Source organism: Silurus meridionalis, chromosome 3, assembly GCF_014805685.1.
Source record: "Silurus meridionalis isolate SWU-2019-XX chromosome 3, ASM1480568v1, whole genome shotgun sequence".
Lineage (NCBI taxonomy): Eukaryota > Metazoa > Chordata > Actinopteri > Siluriformes > Siluridae > Silurus > Silurus meridionalis.
This window is the reverse complement of record NC_060886.1, coordinates 5,792,761-5,812,864: the sequence shown is the minus strand read 5'-3', so window position 1 is coordinate 5,812,864 and position 20,104 is coordinate 5,792,761. Positions and strand designations below refer to the sequence as shown.

Sequence of the window (20,104 nt, the reverse complement as noted above, 5' to 3'; positions counted from 1 at the left end):
TTGTCTGTATAGTGTATAACAGTAAGGGTCAGCAGATTTTTAGGGTTCTTCCAAAAGCTTCAGCTTGAGTTGTTTCTTGAAGTTTATGGTGGATTTAAAGTTGTTTTTCAGCTCCATCGTGCAGAATTGGCTGAATCCATTTTTCCGTCTAAGCTTGAAGTGGTTCATGTGCCAATGCTTGAGACACCACTTTAAAACAGGATTTTAAAATTTACAATCATGCTTGTTTTTTCCAAGTTTAGGTTTTTTTGTGTTTTTTTGTTTCAATCAATTTACAAAAGGTCCCTCCTCCCTATCTAGATAGGTTGAGGTAACAAATAAGTGTTTGTGAGGGGGAAAAACTTGAGAGGAAGCAGATTTAAAAGGAAACTTGTCCTCCTCTAGGTGACATCCGAATATTCATTAACTTTATTATAATTTTATTGTTGTTGAGGTTATCAATTTGAATGTAATCTTTAACATAACTCTAAATGAATAATTTTAAAAAATTAATGTTCTCCAGTAACACTTGGAATAGAACAGTTAAGCTCGGTACTATTGGAGAACCTAACTGGTGCTATTCAGAACATGTGCATTACCACGTCTGCGATTTCATCATGGACAGCAAGTTAGAACAAAGAGCAAACGTGAACTTCTACGTGAAACCGGGCGAATCTGCTAAAGAGACGTTTGACGTGACATACGTTTAACATACGGCGATGCAGCAACGAGTCGTTCGAGGTGTTTTGAGCGGTACGAGCGTTTCAAGAACCGAAGAACATCACTGGAACACGACGAGAGAACAGGAAGACCTTCAACGAGCTCAACCCCTGGAATTGTCAAAGTCATTCAGCAACTTGTGCATAATGATTGTCAGACAAAAATTCACATGATCTCGCTTCCATTTTGCCACGAAGATGACGATCGAATCGCAGAAGGTCCTTTACACACGTCGAATAGAAGACATATTCCAAAAGTGGCAGGAACACTGGGAGCGCTGTATTGCTGTGCAAGGGGACTATTTTGAAGGCGATTGTTTGTAAACGTAGATAAATAAAGTACTTTCTTGTAAAACAGAGCCTAGTCTCGAAACTTTTTGCACTGCTCTCTCAGTGATCAGTTTCCTTGAACATCATTTTGTGTGACTGTATAGTTCCTGATAATACTGTCACGAATCCTTCCTGACGTCATTCCTGCAATTACAATACTTTTTTTCACTCCGATGTTTATGTGGATAATAAATAGTTGAAATCTGCAGTAGCTCGAGAAGATCCCTTGTCCTTCCTCGTAGATATTAATCACTAATCAGAAGTGACCTCGGTACGCCAGCGCTCGGAAATGAGCAAGTGTGAAAAGCCAGATCCATCATCGTGCAGGAGGTGACGTGTTTTTTGCTGTTTGTTTAGTTTTTTTTGTTGCAGCCATCACCAAAGACAAACTGCCACATATCCGGGAGTAATTGTGCCTCTGTGTCATCCATTACAACCTGGCTTTAATTCTTCTGGAGGACAAACTCCAAAGCCGAACTCCATGTCCTGAAGTCTGCCACACTGTCTGCGTTAATGTTGGTTTTTATCGACTCCCGCGGGAACCATGAACTACTCTGCTTGTGACAAATCCCATCCCATATACGAGCTTTGAATTATTGATCAGGGTTTCTACCTGGTTTTATTTTGTGCTTCTGGTGCTGGTTGCTGCTTTCGGGTCAGCTATTGATGGGGAAAAGTGCTCACACACAAACACAATATGAAATCTTTTGAGCAGAAAACTGGCTGCAGTCGAAGCCGCGCATGCCGGCATAATGCTTGCTGCCAACGCTCTTAAAATATACAGTGCAGACAATTAAGCAGCCATCTGTCCTTATATCCGAGGCTGCCTTTCCAACATTTGTGTCACAATTTAGACAAACTGCAGCAGCTGTGAAAGGGCGCTAGTGTGCCTTTGCGTTCTGAACCTGAGATTCTGGTAAATAGAATCTTCAGCCAAGCATACGTGGGTTAAATGGTCATTATTATGCTTTTGTTCAAATAGACTCTTAGATATTATGTACTATTTAGAATGGATGGATGGATGGATGGATTTTGTAAAGCTGATTTCAGACAATGTCTATTATGAAACATACTATAAAAATAAACGTCAGATCGATTAATGGATGAATTATGAGATGGGTAGTTTGGTAGATGGATAGATTGGTAGATGGGTAGTTAGGTGGATAAATGGAGAGATGGGTATATGGTAGGTCTGTAGATGGATAAATGGATGGATGTATGGATGGTAGATGGGTAGATGAATAGAAATGTAAATGGATGGATGGATTGGCAGATGGGTAGTTTGGTAGATGGATAGATTGGTAGATGGGTATTTAGATATTTAGATTTAGATTGGATGGATGGATGGATGGATGGATGGATGGATGGATGGATGGGTAGTTAGGTGGATAAATTGAGAGATGGGTAGATGGTAGATCTGTAGATTGATGAAAAAAAATGGAGGGATGGAGGGATAGATAGATACATTGATGCTACATCCTTAGACGTCTTATACAATTCCATGCCTGCTTTGTGGTAACAGTTTGACGAAGAACCACATACAGTATGGCTGGAAAAGTCGGGTGTCCCAATACTTTTTAATATATATATATATATATATATATATATATATATATATATATATATATATATATATATATAATATAAGTATAGGATATGCATAATGACTTTTTTTTTAGAGAATTTACATACACATGTACCATTTGATAATGGGGAGGTGTCTAAAGTTCCAGGTTCCAGTTCACAGGAAATGCACCCGCAGGTATAGTGTTTCACCTCTTTGTAAACACGGCCTTGGTTTGTCATCTCTGTGTCTATTTGTGTGTGTGTGTGTGTGTGTGTGTGTGTGTGTATTATTGCAGTGTGGAGAACTGGTCCAGCTGCAGCTGACTGAAGCCCATCCGGACCTCCTGGGGATTGGAAACAATCAGGAAGAAACCAAGAAACTTTTGGAAGAACACGATGAGCTTCTGGTTAAACTAAAGGTGCGGCATCACAGTCATGACTTTTTGCTGAAACTATTATATACCTACATGCCACTTTACTTCATTATCAAACAGGATGATGAACAACAGTTACATGACACTGTAGCAAGATGGAAAACAAGTCCTTATGTCCCTTCCAGTGTAGTGCATCGTTCATGTTTAGACACGCTGCTTCTCAAAATAGGCCCCGGTGCTATGCGGCTAACGTAGATAAGATGTGACTTGTGTCTATCTCTTCCAAATTATCTTTCCTTGTTCTTAGTGTCATCTAGAAACACAGGCAAATCTTCACTGTGTAGCTAAAAGCTCTGATATTGAGGAGGTGGCCACCTTGGACAACCAAATGTATTCCCTATTTATAGGTGTGCAATATTATACACTATATAGACAAAAGTACAGGGTTATTCAAAAAGAATGAACCGATTTCATTACGCAATATAACAACTGAACATTTCCAGAGAAAGGACGCGACTACATCGCCCCTTGTGGCAGCCTTTCAAAACTTAGATAACTCCTCTTTCAAATGGTCACTGACTCATTCCATGAGGATGCTTGAGAACTGAAGCAAAGCGTCATGATATCAGTTCATTCTTTTTAAATTACCCTGTATTTGCACACCAGATTTTCCAGTCATATATGGATCTTCTCGAAACTGTTCCCAAAACATTGGAGGCGCACAACGGTATAAAACGTCTTTGGCTGCAGTAGCAAAAAATTCCATTTAATCGAGACCCAACCCTGTTCCAGCATGATAATACCCTTGTGTATTATCCAGCCAGCTCCATTAAGATCTCCTTTAAATGGGTTAGAGTGGAAGATCTCCTGCTATAGAGCTCTGATCTTAACCCTACTGAATCAGTCATTTTCCCAGTAGAGTGGAGGTTATTCTAATTCTCCATAAAACCAAAATGCTTTTGCTGTTAGCATTAGTAACTAGATTAGTCTCACAATATAGACATCTAGCTTTGCTTTATATAGTCAGTCTGGTATGTTTCAGATATGGAGTCACGATTCTCCAACTTATACAGGAAGAATCCATGTTGATGAGCAGCCATGAGCATTAGATTTAAATTTACAGCATATGTCCTTATGTCATTTTATACAATGGGGCAGTTGAGGGTTAAAGGCCTTGCTCACAGGCTAAGCTTGGTGGTGCTGGGATTTGATCTCACAACCTTTCGATCAGAATTAAACAGCCACTAAGCCCTTTTATGTGAAAGGTCTGATATACTCACCACAAGCCGAGTTGAGTGGCTTTTTTCATTGTCATTTCAATCACAAACACTTGGTACAGTACACACTGAAGTGAAACATTCCTCCAAGACCAAGGTGCTTCATACAATTAGAGATATTTATGTTTTAAGCAGACCTACACACATTACTACATGAAGTGCATACTACTAAATGTGCATTTTAGACAATGCAGTTAATTAAAGCTCTTCAATAAAATGCATTATAAAGAATTGCTTCTGTGAGCCTTTGGTCAATTATAATGTTTTATCTTCCACTGTTGTGGTGTAGAGCTCAGAAATCTGGCTCAATCTGTGTACATGGACTTGCAGAGAGCCAATCAGATTGCAGCTTTCAAAATTTCTTAAGCTCGCAGCCAGAAAATTGTTCAACCGCCAATACGGCTGGACTCTTGACCAAGGTTTATAACCCTCAACGTTTCAGTTGTAAGCAGTGGTGGACGAAGTACACAAACCATGTAGTTAAGTTAAAGTAGAGATACACAAGGTCAAATGTTACTCCAGTAAAAGTAAAAGTGTCCCTTTAAACTTGAGTAAAAGTACCAAAGTACTATGATTTATTATGGCTATAATGTTCTAATATAATTTTTATCACCAGACTCAGTTTAAGTGAAAAGACTTTGTTACTCTCAGCACACTGATCTATTAATAGAATTATATCAATTTGTCAAACACTGATCTTTTTAACTACTTCAAATATGGCCACGTGTTGTGTTGTGTCGAGTTCGAGTCGAACTCATCATTCGTCATTTATTCCTTTCTAAATGTTCTGTTGAACTGACGCTAAACTGTATGTTGGTGATCAGTAGATACGCCAAGCGCCAATCAAAACGAGTTCAAAACAGAGCGTGCGCTCGACCCTGATTGGTAGATTGCTGTTGATTGATCACTTAAGTATTTATCTTCATGAACAAAAGGAACGACTGATTTCACAAAATGTAGTTGAGTAAAAAGTAAAACATTTTATTAATAAATGTAGTGAAGTTAAAGTAAAAGTCTCCCTGAATAAAAATACTTAAATACAGTAACAAATAACATTTACATTGTTGCTGTCCATCACTGGTTGTAAGTTCTCCGGATAAAGGCGTCTGCCAAATGCCAGAATGTATATGTAACAAAGTTGCAGTATAAATACTATTTTCCCTTTTTTGAATAGTAGGATATGCTGTTTACATAAAGAAAAAGAATGGTTTTATCGCTTTGTTGCATCTCATTCTTTTTCCAGACACAATCCTATAATAATGAGGTTACAATGTGTGAACTGACCCAATTCCAGCTCATACATTACCTTTACTTACGTAAAGCATACTGACGTTTATGATATATTTCCTCATTAGACTTGTGTCCTTACATTGTAACACCACACACTCACACCCTTTTCTCTCTGGATTATGTCCCACTTATACATTTCGCTTTGCACCGATCTTCTTCTTGCTCTTGCCAGCGATTTATATTATTTCCACAGAATGCAGGAGTTTCTTTCCAGGCCTAATTATAGTTCCTGCTCTGCAGGGCTTCTCGTGCCAGCTGCTTCACTCTCTGCTCTGTCAGATGTCCAAGTCAAGAACCCCTCAATGTGTATTGAACTTGAGCTGCCATTGCATTCCGTAGCTATTATACATGTGATCAGTCTCTGACAAGAATCAGTGTAACAGCATGTCCTGGAGTGTTTCATTCTTTTATACATGTATTTACATCCCATTCCATAATTAGTTCCCATTTGCTGTTATAGTGACCTCCACATTTCTGGGAAGATGTTCCACCAGATTGTGGAGTATGTTAGTAAAGTCAGGTACTGATGTAGGACGAGGAGGCTTGGGGTGCAATTCATCCTAAAGATAATCAAAGGTTGAGGTTGCAAAGCGCTAGAGAAGATCTTTCATTCCAACCCATGCAAAGCAAATCTTAATAGACCACACTTTGTGCACAGGGGCATCATCATGCTAGAACAGGTTTGGGTCTTCTAGCTGAAATGAGCAGAAAATACCATGGTACTTTATCAAAGACATCTTATGCAATTGTGTGTCTCCTATATTGTGGGCCAACAAGGGCCAAATTGTGATGTCTAGACCACTGGGTCAGAGCATCTCCAATGCTGCAGCTCTTGTGAGATGTTCCTGGTTTGCAGTGGTCTGTTTTTGGTATGTTTTCAGCTCTAACATGACACAGTTTCTTGTTCTTGTTATAATTTTCTCTCTCGGAATGAGAAATTCTACAAAAAAAATTAAAATGCAGGTATGTTCAGTGCAGGGATTTCTTCGAGCATTAACACTGTCTTGTTTTTTCTGTGCCACGTGCAAGGTATTTTTTTTATATATCTATAAAATTAACATTTTTTATTTTAACATTGATTCAAATGCACTGTGGTGATTGCGAGTTGCTTTCGGTTGTTCTGGATTTGCATCCAAATTGGCAACTGTGTGCGTCTCCGGAGGGGTGACACATTCAGAGCCAGTGCTTCCCATGAGGGCTTTTATTAAAACCAAGCAATAGCAGCAGTACACAAATCGTTCAGCCTGCACAAGTCGTCTGTTGAAGCGCTAATTCTTTTAATTAAAGACTTTGGAGAAGCGAGGATTCTAAGCTGAAACTTACGAGAGCAATGTGAAACTGTGTGGCAGAGAAATGAAGGAGGCGTGCGGGCACTGCTGGAGAAGGCGGATAAGACTGCGGAGGAGAAGGAGGGAGAGGAGGACGTTTATGAAGCCATGGCTCTGTCGCTCAGCGAGGCCTGGAAAAAGTTGGTGAGCCACCTGGAGAAACGTCGCTCACTCCTGCAGCTGGCCTGCCACTTCTACAACCACGCCCTGGAGGTGAGAAAGACGAGTGTGGTGTTGCTGAGAGGACGTGTATACTGCTTTTACTTTCATAGGAAACATATGTATTGTGGAAGCTTGAAGAGATGGTAGTAATGGTGTGATCAAAGGGAGGAGTGAGTGAGAGGGGAGTGTGGGATAGAGGGAGTGAGTGAGAGTCAGGGAGAGTGAGTAATGATGAAAGAGTGAGTGAGGGATGGAGAAAGTGAGTGGGGGATGGAGAGAGTGATTGCATGAGAGAATGAGGAGTGAAGAATAAAGGAAGTTAGTGAGAGTCTAAGTGGGGATGGAGGAGGGAGGAAGAAATGGAGGAAGAGAGTGAGGGATTGAGTGAATGAGGTATGGAGGAAGAGATTGAGGGACAGAGTGAGTGAATGAGTGAGGGACAGAGGAAGAGAGTGAGGGATGGAGTGATGGGGACAGAGGAGTGAGTAAGGGAGTGAGTGACAGAGGAAGAGAGTGAGGTAGTGAGTGATGGAAGAAGGAGTTAGGAGTGAGGAAGTGAGTGGGTAAAGGTTGGAGGAAGAAAGTGAGTGAGTGAGTGAGAGAGGGAGAATATGTGTGTGTATTTGATAACGCTGTCGTATTGTAGACTCTCATCACACATCTATTGTTCTCTTCAGAGTTTATGTTGCTACTTTGTGTTTGCTCAGTATGTGAAACCGTGTGTGTGTGTGTGTGTGTGTTTGTGTGTGTGTGTGTGTGTGTGTGTGTGTGTGTGTGTGTGTGTGTGTGTGTGAGTGTGTGTGTGTAAGAGAGAGAGAGAGAGAGAGAGAGAGAGAGAGAGAGAGAGAGCTGCGTACTCAATATATTTTCAAAGTAACAGCTGTTTCCTCTGTTTTTCTGTTTTGTTCTGTTGTGTTGTTTTAAATCCAGAGCTTTGATATTTGTTTGAATTCACACTGAGAGTTGAAATGAGACATGAAAGAGCAGAACAAGAAGGAAAAGCAATGAAATCCTCTGGAGATCGGACTGATATAGATTCGACTGAAAATAAAGGAAATTAGCTGTAGAATATATATTTGGGCTTGTGTGTGTTGTGATCCAATCAGGACTGGGTTTTGCTTCAGAAGATATCAACAAACTTCGAATGTCTGCACTGAAGACTGATAACTGATGTGGTGATGTTTCATTCTCAGGTCTGATTGGTGATGAGACGTTTCAGATAGTAACACTAGTCACCTGGAGCGTTCTGCAGGCTATAATTTACATTTACAGCGTTTGGCAGACTCCCTACCCAGAATGACTTATGTTTATCTCATTCATACGAATGAACAGCTATGGGGTAAAGGGGGCCTTGCTCAGGGGCCCAAGAGTTTGGTGCTTTTTGGTGTGGTTGGGATTTGAACTCATGATTTTCGGATTAAAAATGTAATGCCTTAAACACTGTTACCACGTGTTATTGGTTCATTATTAACATCATTGGAACTGAGTTTGGATTTGACAGACAGTAAGACAGACAGTCAGACAGTCAGACAGTCCGTTTGTTCATTCTCTATGCTTTTTCAATCACACACACAAACACCTGTACAGATTGAGTGTTTATATATATGTGTGTGTGTGTGTGTGTGTGTGCGTGTGTTGTTTAAAATGTCTTATTACAGTTTAATAGTAAAGACTATAATCAGCATGTTGTATTAATTCGTGTCTCTGTGTGACTGTAGTTTGCCATTAAGATTGATGAAGCGGAGGAGCTGCAGAGCGCTGGAACAGACCTGAACCCTGACACGGGTTTTGAGCTGAAGCACAAATACAGCAGCCTAAGGAGAGGTGACATATATACACACACACACACACACACACACACACACACACACACACACACACACACACACACCCAGACCCATCTGTCTTTCAGTCTAAATCTAATTGTCATTTGCATCACACTAGTTATATATCTACCTGTCTGTAGATGATCATATTATCATTCTATTTTTCTGTCATTTGTCTTCCAGTCTGTCCATTTGTCTCTCTGCATGTCTTGCTGTGATTCATGTGTCTGTTTATATAGCTGCCTGCCACTCTGTTTGTCCATTTCTGTTCATTTTGTCTTTCTGCATGTCTATCTGTCCATCATGTGTCTGTCTATATATCTGCCTGCTTCTCTATCTGTCTGTCCGTTTGTCTGCTTATCTTTCCATCATGTGTCTGACTGTCTGCATGTCCATTTGTCTTTCTGCGGATCTGTCTGTCTTTTATCTTTTGTCTGCATGTCTTCTGTCTGTCTGAACATCTGTCTGTCTGTCTATCTTAGTCCATGTGTTTTATTGCATGTCTGTTCACCTGTCTGTCTGTCTGTCTGTCTGTCTGTCTGTCTGTCTGTCTGTCTGTCTGTCTGTCTGTCTATCTATCTATCTATCTATCTATCTATCTATCTATCTATCTATCTATCTATCTATCTATCTATCTATCTATCTATCTAATTACTTTATCTGTCTGTCTGTATTTATAGTTGTATCTGATTTTTTGTTTTAAATTGAGTAATAGAGAGATACACTTACACTGATCTCCTGAATGAACATGACCTCTGACCTGCACTTCACACTAATAAGTTATGATCCTCTGAGACTTTTTCTCTCCCGGACCCTCAGCACTTTCTCTATTCTATATCCGTGAGACTACACAGTCAAAGTGTTCAATAGATTATAAACGTCACTTTGACACATCAGGCTGTAATGAAGAAGGAAAAATGCAGCCCAAATGGTGGCTTCAGTTGTGGAGATAATGGACTGGAGTGTTAGTGGATTAAATCTAAATGTATCCGTTTTAACTCTTCTCTACACACCTACCATGTCCAGGAGTTGTACAAAAGTCTGTTTTCAATAATATAGGTTTTAAATAAAGGAATACAACAATAAACAGGGTAAAGCATTAAACTATTGAAGTTCTGAAGATGATTAATTATGTCAATGAAGTAAACATTTCATCATAATGTTTTAACTCCCATTGTCCCATTGTGGATCTTCAGGTCTGCTGGAGAAGTCTATGAAGGCACTGAATAGAAAATGTGAGTTGTTGGATTTCTTGAAGAGCTTCGAGGCGGAGGAGGCACTGCGATACACAGTCGGGGCACGTGCTGCTCAGAACAGCTTCAGGAAAGTGGATGGACTGATGGAGCTCCTGCAAGACCGACGTAGAGCAGTTGACCAGCGTATGGCTCAACAAATCCACAGTCAGGAAGTGAAGAACAGGATCTCTGAGTGGGAGAGACAGGAACAGGAGGTAAGTGACTACTAGAGGGGATACTTAAACTAATTCAACCAACGTGTCTTTTTACACAAGGTCAAGAAGAGCAACGTCGGATTTATGGCATATTTAAAACCATAGCCATATTTAACAGGGAGAAAAGAAATGAATCCTATAATGATGTTCTGATTGCCACTAGATGAATCAGTTATTTATCAGCAAAACCTGTTGAAGGAGACAGGAATTAATTACAAAGATTATATAGCTTAAAACTGAATTGAAACTGAAACGGTCATTTATTGTGTATTCACTAGAGGTGTAACGGTAAACAAAATACATGTTTTATATATATATATATATATATATATATATATATATATATATATATATATATATATATATATATATATATATATATAAAATTTTATTATAATTGCATTTGTAAACATAAACAGTTTACAATTTTTTTTTAAAACGTAAAAAAAAAATAGAAAAAATCAAATTAATTTAATACACTTTATTATATTGATTTAAATTGAGTAATTGATTGAATAGGCATGAATTAAATTAATTAATAACATTAATAAATGGAAAAATTCAATAAAAGTCGTTTTTTTGGACAATACAGATTGTATTTCCGGTTTAGATTGAGTAGCTACAGTGACACTGTGCTAACTCAATTTTCTTCCTTCGACCTCCGATCAGTAACCAAGACCTTCAGTCTCAGTTCAGAACAGTCCTGTAACTGTTTGCTTTCTTATCCACTCTGTCATGCAGGTCACACGATGGTTTAAGGAAAAAGGCGACCCGTTCTTGGAAAGGAATCAGCTGGGCTCGTCCTTGTCTGAAAGTGAAGAGTTACTGCAGGAGCATAAAGAATTTGAACTCAAAGCTAAGGTGAGGTTTGTTTATAAGTACTTTTCCAAGCAATACAGAAATCTAGATTAGGGAAGGAACTGTCTCTGGAAAGTCCGACTGAAATGGACCTCTGTTAAAAGTGCTTTACAAATAAAAAATGAATTGTACTTGATTAGTATTATATACTGTACAAGATCATGAACCATCCTTTAATCAGAAGGTTATGAAATCACATCCCACACCACCATGGTGCCATTTTCGGACCCTTCAGCAAGGCTCTGGACCCCTCAACTGCTCAGTTACATAAATGTAATATTTGTAAGACTTTCTGTAAAGAGCATCTGCCAAATGCTCTAAATGTAAATAGATAAACATGAGATTAGTCAGACAAGCAAACCAAGGTATGAAGAGGAACTCAGAAGGAGATGGAGAAATCCACAGCTTTGATGGGAGAAGCTGTTTGTAGGACAACTAAAGAGGAAAGAAAACCAGGCCTTATAAAATAAATCCTTTTCAAATTATTCCAAAAGGAATTATAAGATTGAGAATGCTCTCTGGTCTCATAAAACCCAATTAAATAATTCAAGTATTCTATAAATTTCATAAGATTTCATTTTTGATTATGCTGTAAATATTCAAACCAGTCTGCACCATGGTGATTCTCCATGCTAATATCTAATGGGTTTCAATACTCTGCAGCAATGGACGTCTCTGGTTGAGCGACTTCTCCAGCAGGCATCGGAGCTTCTTTTCTCAAACGATCATGAAAAGCTTGATTCCTTCTCAGAGAAAAGTCAGAATCTTCTCACCACAAACGAGCAGTTCTGGGATCTGATGATTTGTCGAGCTGGACAGCTGCACGAGAGCAACGCCTTCTTCAGCAGCGCTAATAAAGTATGTGTAAAAGTGGAGGCAGTGAAACGCAGCTGCAATTACAGTTAATGGATTTGATGACTTGTAGTGCAGTAGAGCATCACAGATAGTAAATTAAAGAGTCTCATGGTGAAGAAAAAAATATGCCCATTTTATGTTTCCTTATTTAACGGGATATTTTCAATTAATTATAATTTAATTTGACTGGTAATACATTACTGTAGAAATCAATTTCCTTCATTTAAGTAATCTGTTGGTTCATGTTAATAATGAGCTCCAATAATGTACATCGGAAATTGATGCCAGCAAGATGTGGGTATGGTGATGCGATAAACATAACAAAATAGCATGTAATTATAGAAAAATATCGCCCTTTAACATGCATTAGCACAGATTATTTTATACATTTTAACGTATACTGTGGACTATGGTCTTTCTCAGTCCAGACAGACAGACAGACAGATAGACAGACAGACAGAAAAAGAAAGACAGGCAGGTAGAAAGACAGAAAGACAGAAAGAAAGAGACAGACAGACACACAGACAGACAGACACACAGACAGACAGACAGACAGAAAAAAGAAAGCCAGATAGACAAAAGAAAGCCAGCCAGCCAAAAAGACAGACAGAAAAAGAAAGAAAGACAGACAGACAGAAAGACATGAAAGACAGACAGACAGACAGACAAAAAAAGACAGACAGACAGACAGACAGACAGACAGACAGACAGACAGACAGACAGACAGACAGAAAGAAAGAAAGAAAGAAAGAAAGAAAGAAAGAAAGAAAAAGAAAGAAAGAAAAAGAAAGATAGGTAGGAAGAATGACTTGATTGATTGATTGATTGGTTGATTGAGTGATTGACTGATTGACTGATTGATTTTTTTTAGTTATTTGGTTTGGTTAGATGTAAAATAACTGATCACCCATGAGCACATAATCCATCAGTTGCTACATCCAACAATCCAGTTTCATACATGTTACAGAAAAGTTTATATTAATCACTTCATTCTTTTCAAAAGCAAGAGATTGACAGGAAATAGGAGTCAGCCCCCTTTTTACAATTTAATGCTTTGCACAATATCTTCAGACGTTTTTTTGGAAAAACAACCTCGACCCCATGCAGTTCCCCGCCCGAATCCTGCCTTGCCTTGAATCATGTTCTATTATATTGTCAGCTTTTATATGAATATGTTGCTATAGTTTGTATCATCATGTATCATTTGCACAAATAGCTCCAGGGTGGATATTTCATCCAAAGAACAGAGCACCAATGAAATTCCATTTGACTTCCAGGGTACTTTTGGAATGTTAGATTGGAAATATTGTGCACTTTAGACCATTGATCATATTTGGTATAGTGAGATTTTGGTGACTACACTTTGTACGATTAAATGAAAAGAGAAAACAAATAAATAAACCTTTTTCTCTTTTTTTGTGTTTCTCAGAAACAATATGTCGACTTTTCCGGCTCTCACTATTAAATCAAAAACGGAAATAAGAGAACATACATAGCCCTTTCTCTTTTTTCTTTCTTTCCTGCTTTTTATTGTTTTGTCTTGATTTATTTTAAATGTGATTGTTGACTGCTGGTTACATTTTATATGAATGCCTGTTTCTGCCACATATAAAAAAGGTTTGCCTAATTGCGACTTTATTTCTCGCTATTCCGACCTTATTTAGGGAAACTTTTTTTTTATGTGGCGGAAACAGACTTCCATAATTTAATGGAAGTTTTAATCTCCATGTTATTTTCTCCTAATTTTAAGACTAGATTTAATAGTAAAATAAACATATTGCATATCAAACATTAACTGGTTTAACAGACAGATCACATGACCAGGTTTAGAAGTTGGGGAAAGTGAGACATTATACACCATTTTCATCGTCAAATGTGCTCAAAAATCACCGCTTGAAAGCAGTTAATCTATTTATCTCTTGATATTTCAAAAGATCTTTTAATACAACACACTTCATTTTTCTTTTTTCTTACTGCAATGTTCATTCAAGTACCAAACATGCCCTATAATTTCTGCCTCTGTATGGTTTCCAGGCATTTAAAACCTTGGGAACTATTGAGAGCACCGTAAAGGGTTTGAGAACTCAGACTGTGCAGTTGACTGAGCTGGCGAAGAAGCATGAAGAGCTGCATCGCAGTGTTAAAGACGCTGCGGCTGAACCTCTTCAACGAGGACAGCTCATACTCCAGAAGCTCAGTCCACAGAGGTGAGACCTTCAAGAGTGGTTGCTTCAACGGTTTATAAAACTTAAAAAAAAAAAAATCAAGCCATCCATAAAAAGAATAACACCTTCCAAAAAAATTAGATATCAAAAAAGCTTTTTGAAAGTGACACTATTTCTATCAACAGAAAACAATTGGTTGCTCCATAATGCTATTTCTCTCTCACACCCTCACACCTACACACTCCTCTGAGTTCTCTGGTTTCCTTCCACCCCCCAAAATGGCTTACATGGCTGTAATTCCATTGGCTATGCTAATTGTGTGTAAATGTTTGCATTGTGCCTTGTAATAGACAGATGTCCCATCATGGGTGTATTCCCACTTCATACCCAGTGTTCCTGGGATATTCTCCCGATACAGGAAGCTTGATCTGGGTGCAGAAATTTCCTTTAATTCTCTGGATAGATGTTTTTTTTCCTGTCATTGAACAAAACTGGCTAAGAAAGATTAATCTTAATCATAAATATACAAATACACACTCAGTAGATAAGATGTTGGACTTCTGATCAGAAGCTGCCACTGTTGGGTCCTTGAGCAAAGCCCTTAACCCTCATTTGTTTAGTTTTGTGAATGAGATAATTATAAGTCGCTCTGGATAAGGGCATCTGCCAAATGCCATAAGTGTAAAATGTAAATAGTATAGCCCTCTCACGCCCTCAAAGTGTGGGTTTCCTCTTTGGTTCTTGGGTTTCCTTCTATCTCCCATAAACATTCAGGCCTGTTGAGTGTGCTAATTAGCCTCTAGGTGTGAATGTGTATGCCTTGTGATGGACAGATATCCCATTAAAGGTGATTTCCCACCTCACACCATGTGTTCTGGGGATATTCCTGTTGTGGACCATCCGCATGTTTGATTTGGCACATGTTTTTACGCTGGCTGCCCTTCCTAACGCAACCCTCCCCATTTATCCGGGCTTGGGACCGGCACTAAGAGTGGCTGGGGTCGGTTCGAACCCGGGCCGCAGCGGTGAGAGCGCCGCATCATAACCACTAGACCACCAGGGAACCTTCCACCGGTTAATCCTTTATCACTTTAAACTTTTTAACTTTTCTAGTATTCATTTCATTTTATTAGTTAAAAGTCAGTCTGGCAGAAACGTCATATCTTTTGTATTTGTGCATTGTTGGGTGACCACACAAACAAACATTAGTTATATTAAACATGCATGTTTTTATGGCAGTGCCCAAGTCGGAGGCGTGCAAAGGATGTTGGGGTACATCAGAGAACGGGTGAAAGGGCTGAGTGAGCAGTGTCACGCCTATAAGGAACTTGCTGGGAAGAAACAGCTGTTGCTAACGTCTTTTGATGACCTGGAGGAAAAGGTACAGAGGAGAGATTTCACTTAAGTTAAAATGTACTGTATTAACATTCTTCTAAAAACTCATTAGTGCACCTTAACTGACATACACTATAAGGACAAATGTATTAGGACCCCTGACTTTGAAGCCATTTGTGGTTCTTTCCCAATCGGTTAACACAACACTGGGGGCACACGGTTATATACAATGTCTTTGGGTGCTGTAGCATTGAATTTTCTCTTAACTAGGAGACCCAAACCTGTTCCAGCATGACAAAACCAGCTCCTTGAAGATATGCTTTACTTGGTTTGGAGGTAAAGATCTCCTGCTATAGACCTCCAACCCTATTGAAAATCTTTGGAATGAATTGAAATACTGACTGCACCTGAGACTTCCTCAGCTCACCTACATCAGTACCTGAGTTTACTGAAGGTGTTGTGAGCACAAATATAGAATCTAATGGAACATCTTCCCAGAAGAGTGGAGGTTATTATAACAGCAAATGTGAAAAAGGATGTTCAAAAAGCAAATACCAATATTATAGTCAAGTGTCCACAAACCTTTGACGTAATGTGACCTTCAATTAGACCTACTGGAAGGTTACGTCTAGGTGAACATTTGGCAAGACGATTTCCAAGCCAGAGCGAGAAGGTTTCGATATTTGCAATGGGCTGTGTAGCTAACTGCAATTTGTTGCCAGTTATTCTATACCCCAGGCAAAATGTCTTTGCTTTTAAAGCCGAAACAGCGTTTCTGGAACAAATGATGGTCAAAATGTTTTGTTCCACTCCCAGATGGTACTTCATATGGCTGTCAATATATTTGGCGAAGCCAGTAATTGGCAATGATTGCTCTTTTGTGAATTCTAAGAACCAACAAACCTGAGTAAAGCAGACTTTTTGATCACACTGGCTTTTTTTTCTTTTCTTTTAATATAATGCTTCTCTCTCCAGATCTCGAGCTGGATTAAGAGCTGTAATGGGGTCTTATCCAGTAGTACAGAGCCTGGTTCTTCACTTTCTGAGGCTGAGGAAGTGCTCAACAAACACTTGGAGCTGTTTGAAAGTACACAGGTGAGTGTACATATACAGGCAAATAAACAGAGGTGAGACAAAACAACAACATTTCATTTGATTCCTTTTCTGGTTTTGGTGCCTCTGAATAAAGTCTGAAGCTCAGTTCTACATATCTTGCTGTAGTTGGGCCATGTAAGAATTGCTGGATGGTTCAGAGTGACCTGTTTCAAACACCCATTTAAGACCTCAAGATTTTGGGGTCTCAATGGGTATAGTTCTATGGTGATTTGGAGGTCTCAATGGGTGTATTTCTGAGGTGATTGGGCTCCTAATGGGTGTAGATCTGTGGTGATTTTGGGGTCTCCATGGGTGCAGTTCTGTGGTGATTTGGGGTCTTAATGGGTGTACTTCTGGGGTGATTTGGGGGTTTAAATGGGTGTAGTTCTGAGGTGATTGAGGGCCCTAATGGGTGTTGTTTTGTGGTGATTTGGGGGTCTCCATGGGTGTAGTTCTGTGGTGATTTTTGGGTCTTTAATGGGTGTAGTTCTGTGGCAATTTTGGGGACTTAATAGTTGTAGATCTGTGGTTATTTGGGGTCTTAATAGGTGTAGTTCTGTGGTGATTTGGGGTCTTAATAAGTGTAGTTCTGAGGTGATTTTGAATCTTAATGTGTATAGTTCTCTGGTGATTTGGGGGTCTCAATGGGTGTAGTTCTGTGATGATTTGGGGGTCCTAATGGGTGTAGTTCTGTAGCGATTTGCTCTGGGAGAATAGTAGATACTAGAGCTCTTTTAGGCTATGACTATAGAGTGACTTCTTGTGTGTTGTTGCTGTAAGGGTTAACAATAATACAACAGTGGACCAGACACACATTGCGTCACCATTAATTTACTAAAAACAGACTGCTGCAGACCACCTACTATGTCAGATGCCTGTGCAGGACTGTTTTGAGTTCTTGCTAAATTTAGGTTGAATGCCAAACTCCACAGTATGGGCAATAGATAAAGATCTTTGTTTTGTTTCCTGAATCTCTTATGAATTTCAACAAAGGATAATGTTTAGATTGCTTTAGCCTTTCATAAAAATGCACAGTGTCTCTATTAAAATAATCTGAAATAATCTGTGAGACAGCATGGCTCATGCCATCATTTTACAAAGGACCAATAGTATGTAATCGCCTGCATGATTACAATCACAACACAAGCTTACTGCTTACTGCACACATTTACACACAACAGTGACTTTTACCTTCTAATGTTTTTCATGATGTATCTTTATTGCCTACTGGAACGTATATCAAAGATTACCTTTTAGTTTAGTTTATGCATAGGAAGTACTCGAGATATGAAACATTCATAAACTTAGAAGTAGGCAAAAGGGTAAAAACAAACACCAAATATACATTTATGGCATATGGAAGACGCTCTTATCCAGACCACTTTTATCTCATTCGTACATCTGTGCAGCTACGGGTTTAAGGGCCTTGCTCAGGGGCCCAGGAGTGGTAGCTTGGTGTGGCTGAGATTTAAACCCACAACTTTCGGATTCAATGACCTAAACATTAAGCTACCACATCCTCAAATAAGATAATAGAAATACTGTTGAGTAAATGAATAAGTCATCAATGCTAAAGTATTTTGTAGATAATACTACCTCTAGTGGTAGGCGGTGGAATAGTCTTGATTGTTAAATTATCTTGATTGCCTTGTAACCAATGAACATTGATTAAGTGTTATGATATTAACCTGCCCTCCCCCCCTATTCATGTATTACACTGCTGATAGTGTTATGAACCCCTTATAACTTGTCAAATAGAAAACGTAGGTGTTTCGTCTCTTGCAGCATGTTGTTGCAGAGTCACATGCCGCTGAGGAAATTATAAAGGAACTGAGGAAGCTGGAGTCAACAGAGGAAGTGGAGCTCTCTAACCGAGCCTGTGTGCTGAGAGAGCAGCTTAAGACAATGCAGAGGAACATCTCCAAATGCCTGGAGAGCCTCAGGAGCTACGTTAGCTTTTTATGTTCTGCCAAGGAGGTGCTTATACACTTTTGGCCAATTTGCCACTTTTGGTGTCTCTGTTTATATGGATGTCTTACTGGAAGAATTAAGTGATTAGTATATACAGTTTATATACTAAAAAAGGTTAAAGTAGTGTGTAACTGAAGTAAAATTTTAATTTGATTACATAAAAAGAATTTGTATGCTGTTTTATTTCCTTATACAACAACGGTCATGTGGTGTTATGTTCTTTTCCAGGTTGAAGATCAGGAAAAGTTTTTAATGGATTGTTATCAGAAGAGACCCGAGGCAGAGGAAGAAAATGAGGAAACAGGAGCTTCTGTGAATGAGGCCATGGATGCAAGATGGCAGTTGTTCTTACAGAAGTTCCTCTCCATGCAGGACAAAGGCAACAATATATATATATATATATATATATATATATATATATATATATATATATATATATATATATATATATATATATATATATATATATATATATATATATATATATATATATATATATATATATATATATATATATATATATATATATATATATATATATATATATATATATATATATATATATATATATATATATATTGTTAAGTTTGTGGACACCTGACCATAAAAATGTCATTTTTTTTACATTATTTTCCACATTTAGTCCCCATTTGCTATTAAAATTACCTCCACTATTCTGGGAAGATGTTCCACAAGATATTGGAGTGTGTTTGTTAAGATCAATTCAGCTCTTAGAGTGTTAGTAAAGTCAGGTACTGATGTAGATGATGGTGAGGAGGCCTGGGGTGGGGTCAGCGTTCACATTCATCTCAAATGTGTTCAGTAGAAATAAACTCTATAGTAGGAGATCCTCCACTCCAACCCATGTAAACCATATCTTCATGAAGCTGGCTTTGTGCACAGGGGCATTGTCATGTTGGAACAGGTTTGGGTCCGCTAGTTCAAGCAATGGGAAAAATGTAATGATACAGCAACCAATAACATCCAATACAATTTTGTGTCTGATCATTGTCCTTTACTCTGTTGCTCCTGGATACAGATAAGCGAGACTCCGAGTCTAAATGTCAAAGCAGCAGTTAATGTTGTGGAAATGACCACAGATAATTTGAGCAGGACAAAAGCCGAGCTCACGGATTTGTGGACATCATGGCAGCTCCGTTACAATCAGATGAAGTCGGTGAAGAAGCAGTGGAAAAAATTCAAGGATCAAATGAAAAAGGTAACATTTGGGGGATGTTTGAGGTAAACTATGATGACAAGTGGAAACATTTTGGCTCGAGAGGCACATTAGTAATGAAAGCTGTGATCTGCTTACAGGTTATGCATGAGCTGAAGTCTCTGGAGGGAACTCTTGCTCCAGCGTCCAGACTCGATCTGGGAAGCGATCTTCAAAGCGTGTCCAAGCTGCACGAGACCTTCAACTCTATTAAGCCTCAGCTTCTGGTAGGGTTGGAAATCTTTACACAGCTAATGATGTGATTAGATTCAAAGCACATTCAATAAATATATATATATATATATAAT

At 38.7% G+C, this 20,104-nt stretch overlaps 1 protein-coding gene across 1 annotated transcript in view; it reads left to right on the top strand.

Moving 5' to 3' along the window:
- The window catches only part of ccdc141 (coiled-coil domain containing 141), a 45,106-nt gene that overhangs the window by 1,632 nt on the left and 23,370 nt on the right, over positions 1 to 20,104 (top strand). The window contains exons 2-14 of the mRNA XM_046842904.1: positions 2,891 to 3,013; positions 6,885 to 7,076; positions 8,744 to 8,849; positions 10,048 to 10,301; positions 11,043 to 11,162; positions 11,823 to 12,017; positions 14,049 to 14,221; positions 15,419 to 15,560; positions 16,490 to 16,609; positions 18,395 to 18,586; positions 18,809 to 18,967; positions 19,521 to 19,799; positions 19,898 to 20,023. Coding sequence (XP_046698860.1) covers positions 2,891 to 3,013; positions 6,885 to 7,076; positions 8,744 to 8,849; positions 10,048 to 10,301; positions 11,043 to 11,162; positions 11,823 to 12,017; positions 14,049 to 14,221; positions 15,419 to 15,560; positions 16,490 to 16,609; positions 18,395 to 18,586; positions 18,809 to 18,967; positions 19,521 to 19,799; positions 19,898 to 20,023 — 2,181 coding nt within the window. The remainder of the gene's footprint in view (positions 1 to 2,890; positions 3,014 to 6,884; positions 7,077 to 8,743; positions 8,850 to 10,047; positions 10,302 to 11,042; positions 11,163 to 11,822; positions 12,018 to 14,048; positions 14,222 to 15,418; positions 15,561 to 16,489; positions 16,610 to 18,394; positions 18,587 to 18,808; positions 18,968 to 19,520; positions 19,800 to 19,897; positions 20,024 to 20,104) is intronic.